Source organism: Oncorhynchus mykiss, chromosome 3, assembly GCF_013265735.2.
Source record: "Oncorhynchus mykiss isolate Arlee chromosome 3, USDA_OmykA_1.1, whole genome shotgun sequence".
Classification (NCBI taxonomy): domain Eukaryota; kingdom Metazoa; phylum Chordata; class Actinopteri; order Salmoniformes; family Salmonidae; genus Oncorhynchus; species Oncorhynchus mykiss.
The window spans coordinates 4,691,517-4,697,516 of record NC_048567.1 but is presented as its reverse complement, the minus strand read 5'-3'; the positions used below and the strand labels follow the sequence as shown (position 1 = coordinate 4,697,516).

At 41.5% G+C, this 6,000-nt stretch overlaps 1 protein-coding gene across 4 annotated transcripts in view; it reads right to left on the bottom strand.

The window, feature by feature from the left end:
- Nucleotides 1–487: 487 nt before the first annotated feature.
- ano10a (anoctamin 10a) overlaps nucleotides 488–6,000 on the bottom strand; it is a 45,856-nt gene continuing 40,343 nt past the window's right edge. For all 4 annotated transcript variants that reach the window (XM_036966393.1, XM_036966385.1, XM_036966399.1 and 1 more), the window contains one exon: nucleotides 488–3,558. In XM_036966393.1, the coding sequence (XP_036822288.1) occupies nucleotides 3,483–3,558 (76 nt within the window). In that variant the 3' untranslated portion in view covers nucleotides 488–3,482. The remainder of the gene's footprint in view (nucleotides 3,559–6,000) is intronic.

Here is a 6,000-nt window from a genome sequence, read left to right as displayed (position 1 = left end):
ATTATGGGGTATTGTGTGTCATTATGGGGTATTGTGTGTCATTATGGGGTATTGTGTGTCATTATGGGGTATTGTGTGTCATTATGGGGTATTGTGTGTCATTATGGGGTATTGTGTGTCATTATGGGGTATTGTGTGTCATTATGGGGTATTGTGTGTAGATGGGTGGGGAGAACCTGAACTAGAGAATGGGGACACTTTGTCATTATGGGGTATTGTGTGTAGATGGGTGGGGAAAACCTGAACTAGAGAATGGAGACACTTTGTCATTATGGGGTATTGTGTGTAGATGGGTGGGGAAAACCTGAACTAGAGAATGGAGACACTTTGTCATTATGGGGTATTGTGTGTCATTATGGGGTATAGTGTGTAGATGGGTGGAGAAAACCTGAACTAGAGAATGGAGACACTTTGTCATTATGGGGTATTGTGTGTAGATGGGTGGGGAAAACCTGAACTAGAGAATGGAGACACTTGTAAGCATATATTAAAGACTTTTGTATAGATTTATTTGAGGAAAGGGATGCTGGGTTTGTTTGGTTTCAATAATGCTGTTCTGAACCATTTTTAAACACTTGGTGATATTGTGATGGCAAACTGTAGTGAGTGTAGGTACAGTATATAGCATATAAAACAAATCTTGACAGCATGTCATGTAAAAGGCACAAGCCCGCTCTGAGGGGGGTCTTCAAGAGCACATTGGACTAATAGCATAAACTTTTTAAAAAATCAATGAATTTCCACTCACATACATTCTAAGTATCACTACTTCTGATTGATAGTCATTGATTAGACTGAGTAACAATGACCATGATAGTTGCAGGCTGTGAGGAGTATTTAACATTACGTAGCATACCATGCTTCAGTATGATACAGAGGAGGCTGGTAGGAGGAGCTATAGGAGGATGGGCTCATTGAAATGTATGGAATGGAATCAAACATGGTGTTCCATTAATTCCATTCCAGTCTTTACAACTTCTCTGTAGCATACTGAAGCATCACCATTGATAATTAGATCTTTCCTATCTCCATGTGTAGTATCACTATGGATCAGATAATACCCTGGCTGTGTGGTTCTGTGTGGCTCAGTTGTATCTCCATGTGTAGTATCACTATGGATCAGATAATACCCTGGCTGTGTGGTTCTGTGTGGCTCAGTTGTATCTCCATGTGTAGTATCACTATGGATCAGATAACACCCTGGCTGTGTGGCTCAGTTGTATCTCCATGTGTAGTATCACTATGGATCAGATAACACCCTGGCTGTGTGGCTCAGTTGTATCTCCATGTGTAGTATCACTATGGATCAGATAACACCCTGGCTGTGTGGCTCAGTTGTATCTCCGTGTGTAGTATCACTATGGATCAGATAACACCCTGGCTGTGTGGCTCAGTTGGTAGAGCATGGCGCCTGCAACGCCAAGGATCCTGGGTTTGAGTCCTGCTGGAGCCATAAATACATCATGACGCATGTCTAAGTCAATTTGGATAAAAGTGTCTGCTTAATGGCATATATTATACTCTGGCAACACTATGTAAACGTTTCAAGGATCTCACTGCTAGAGCACATAATTATGCCAGAATTCCTAAGACTTCCATTTTGAAAGCAGTTCTACTTAGATAACGTCTCTGACAGACCTAGTGATACTGGATGGAGCCCTACCCCATAACTGACTATAGTGGCTTTTAAGCAAAGCTGTTGGTCTAAAACTATTGTCTAATGTGAAAACCTATTTTTGAAAAGTAATTCATGTCATCTGTTGGTGGAATACTGTCTGGATATAATTACCATAGGCCATCTATCTCAAACTGAACCACCTCCACCAATTCCATAATGGCCATATGAACATGAAAAGTCTATGTAATACAGCATACTACCCTCAACCGCATCCATACACCTTCAATGACCTATTATCTAACACCTTAACCAGGGCCTGACATTCAGGGCTGCCCGCTGGCCCGGGTAGGTTTTGGAAACCCTCCGGGACAGTTGATGAAAATAATTATTGTAAAAATGCTATATTTAATCTAGGCTATATAATAAAGAATTCCTGAAGCTGTGAGTTCGTTATGTTGATTATTTATCATACGCGCACCATAAACTACACATTAAGCCTAGCTGGAGATTGTTGTGTGGAGCAGCTCACTGAAGACCGACAGCGGTAGGGAACATCTTCAAAGTTCTGATAAATACCAATAAATGTTAAGGCAAGTATAGGTATGCAAACCTGCAATAAAACGTTCCGTCTTGGTAGAATATTTGCTTTGCGCAATTGTCATCATAGAATAGCCTAACTTGATGATCGGACATTTCTTCGAGGCTATTTGGTCCTAGAAAAGTAATTGAAGGTAGCCGATTTAGAAGTTGCACTGCAATATAATTATTCCTTGATTGAATTTATTTCTGATCAGTTTTTATGAGATCTATCCGCTTTCATTTGTTTCCCGCGCAGGTCTGTTGCCATCTTTACCGTAAAACCACGTGCAGTGATTATGAGCAAGACAACCAGTGGAATGTTGGTTTTCCATACACATCGTTCCGTTACAAAGGGAACCCGGTTTTTACTCACTTTGTTTTAAAACATGATACAATAAGCCCTCAACATTTCAAATGGTGAGACTGACTATCTGCCACAGACATCATTAGTGTGTTGGGAGCATCTACATACAGTCTATTAGTCAGGCAATGTCCACTTTATTCTGACAGGTTTTAGAATGTAAAATATGTTTATGTCATTTGGAAGGCTTAATTAAACATGCATTATTCTCTAAGTTGTTATGCATACTTTTCTGCTTACTAATTTTGGGGGGATTTTTTTTCGATAGGTTATGACAACAATTCAATATAAAATGCAAGTCCTTCAAAATTACAATTAATTGCTTGAAAAATCATTGAATTTGACTTCCCAATGTCTGTATGAATCCTGTAGGCTACTTGCTCAGCCCAAATGAAAGATAAAATCCCTAGCTGTTGAATTTATGCGTGCATCATTCACTTGCCTGCCAGATGTTGACTGGTGCCAGTATTTCTTCCATTCGGTCTAGTCTAGTGTGCCATTGCAAATTGACCTGAATGTCAAGCCCTGCCTTAACATTACATTTGGTACGTAGCAATGCATTTCCAACAGTGGTTTCCGGAGGACATTAACATAAAGTCTTGTTCTCCGGTCAGATCTGAATCTTTAGTTTAGAGGCTGGTCTTCATGATTGTTTTAATCACATCCAGTAATGTTGTATAGACATCTGCAGGTAATACACTACACTCAGCAAAACAAACAGAAATACCTGGCAACAGTGCAGAGGTTAAGAGCATAAAGCCAGGTTTAACAACCAACCTTTTATATATATATAAAAAGAAAATTACTTTGGGATATTTTATGCATAAATGAGCTAATTGAGGTGTTGTAAAGAAAACAGTCTATGTGAATCTTTCTCCTTTGGAAGGGCATGTTCCATCTGGAGTTTAGCCCATCTTCGTCTTGTCAGTATCTGAACGATCGGCCTCTTCTCTCCTCATCACTTATCAGTCTTTGGGATCCCCGAGGCCTCCAGCATTTTCTGTAACAGTGTAAAATGTGATTAATATCTCTTATGTTCTACCGAACTGCCACATGAAATACAGGCTACCTGTTAGGCCTATTATTGGGGATGTCATATAAACAGAATAAACCTTCCATAGAATACATTGTTCTCTGTAGCTCAGCTGGGAAGCTCAGCTTCCATAGAAGGAATACATTGTTCTCTGTAGCTCAGCTGGGAAGCTCAGCTTCCATAGAAGGAATACATTGTTCTCTGTAGCTCAGCTGGGAAGCTCAGCTTCCATAGAAGGAATACATTGTTCTCTGTAGCTCAGCTGGGAAGCTCAGCTTCCATAGAAGGAATACATTGTTCTCTGTAGCTCAGCTGGGAAGCTCAGCTTCCATAGAAGGAATACATTGTTCTCTGTAGCTCAGCTGGGAAGCTCAGCTTCCATAGAAGGAATACATTGTTCTCTGTAGCTCAGCTGGGAAGCTCAGCTTCCATAGAAGGAATACATTGTTCTCTGTAGCTCAGCTGGGAAGCTCAGCTTCCATAGAAGGAATACATTGTTCTCTGTAGCTCAGCTGGGAAGCTCAGCTTCCATAGAAGGAATACATTGTTCTCTGTAGCTCAGCTGGGAAGCTCAGCTTCCATAGAAGGAATACATTGTTCTCTGTAGCTCAGCTGGGAAGCTCAGCTTCCATAGAAGGAATACATTGTTCTCTGTAGCTCAGCTGGGAAGCTCAGCTTCCATAGAAGGAATACATTGTTCTCTGTAGCTCAGCTGGGAAGCTCAGCTTCCATAGAAGGAATACATTGTTCTCTGTAGCTCAGCTGGTAGTTTTTGAAGCTGCAGTAAAAGTACAATAACTTGTCGGCTGTGGTATTTTGGTTGCAGTATTTGCAAGAATAACTGCAGTTATACTGCACTGTAACGCTTCGATCACACCGACAGCGTCATTACATGTTGGTACACCAGAGTTACATTCATTCCCAAGGAAACGCTGTGTTTGCCTTGCAGTGCGTTCGGTGTGGTGCATGTTGGATTTATCGACCGCATGCATCAAACTGTATGTGTAGACGGCTTGACAGAAATGGTAGCAGAAGGTGAATGTTGAACTTTGTTACATTCAAATCCAGGTGATGCTGTGTTGGCAGCGTAACTGCAGTTACAATGCAAAAGTACTGCAGTAAAAAAAATATATATAATTTTGGACACAGTATTTGCAGCATACTGCAGGTATACTGCACTCTGATTGCAATCTGTTTCCATAAGGGAGAGCATGCCGTTGTAACAAGGTAGTGGGTTCCATTTCTGGGACCACCCATACTTAAAATATATGCACGCATGATTAAGTCGCTTTGGATAAACGCGTCTGCTAAATGGCATATATTATAATATATAAATATTAACGCTTTTCAGTGTTGGAGCAGCTTTTTAAAATAAAACAAACATAAGCACACTGTTAGCTTGCTTTAACAAATATACAGAGTTCTCCTCTCTCTCTCTCTCTCTAAATGACATTAAGCCTCCCGAGGAGAGGAAACCAGAGCTTTAAAAACAGCATTACATTTCCAAATTACAGTGGTTCTGGAACCTCTTAACAAGACCTGGAGATCTTCACCAGATTGACTTCTTATTTTAAAATAGAATACTTTTTTTACAACACAGGCCTTCTCCCCAGACTCTAATCTCAGCTGAGTTACATTTAATCAATTCATTCCACTGCCTCCAGCGCACCCGAGCAAATTACATTCTGGGTTCAAATGTGTTACGTGCAATTAACGCTTCAATCCAACACACGGATCAATAGGAGAGTTTCTTTGCTGATGGAGGTATTTTTATTCACAGTGGATTCCATAAGGGGAGAGCAGGATTAAAGACCTCCGGTTCCCCACAAGGAGAGAGTGTGGAGGATTGTCCTCAACACCCCGCCCAGGCTAATCTACTGCAGCTACTTGTTCTGGAAAACCAAACGGACAGTCACATTAATAGTGTGTCATGGTCTGTTAAATGCAGTCTGTATTTATGCTGTTGTTTGCACTTGCCGGAACATTCTGAGGTTGTAACTTGTTTGCACTTGTCGTTGTAGTCGCCATAACTACAGTGCAACGAAAAACACACAGACAGACACATACACACTCGCGCCACATAGGATATTCATCTCATTTCTAATTTCAGCAGTAACAGAAATCAAACTCCTCCTGCTCAGAGACTTGTTCAATGGCTGCCAGGATCCTGCCGGGAGCCATACAAAGTCCTCTCTGAGGGAAGCCCATGGCAATAAATGATGCCTTCACAGCTCACACCACTTATCAGAGGAGAGAGAGAGGAGGGAGGAGAGGGGCAGGCAGAGAGGTAGAGAGAGAGGAGGGAGGAGAGGGGCAGGCAGCGAGGTAGAGAGAGAGGAGGGAGGGGCCGGCAGCAAGGTAGAGAGAGAGAGGACGGAGAAGAGGGGCAGGCAGTGAGGTAGATATAGA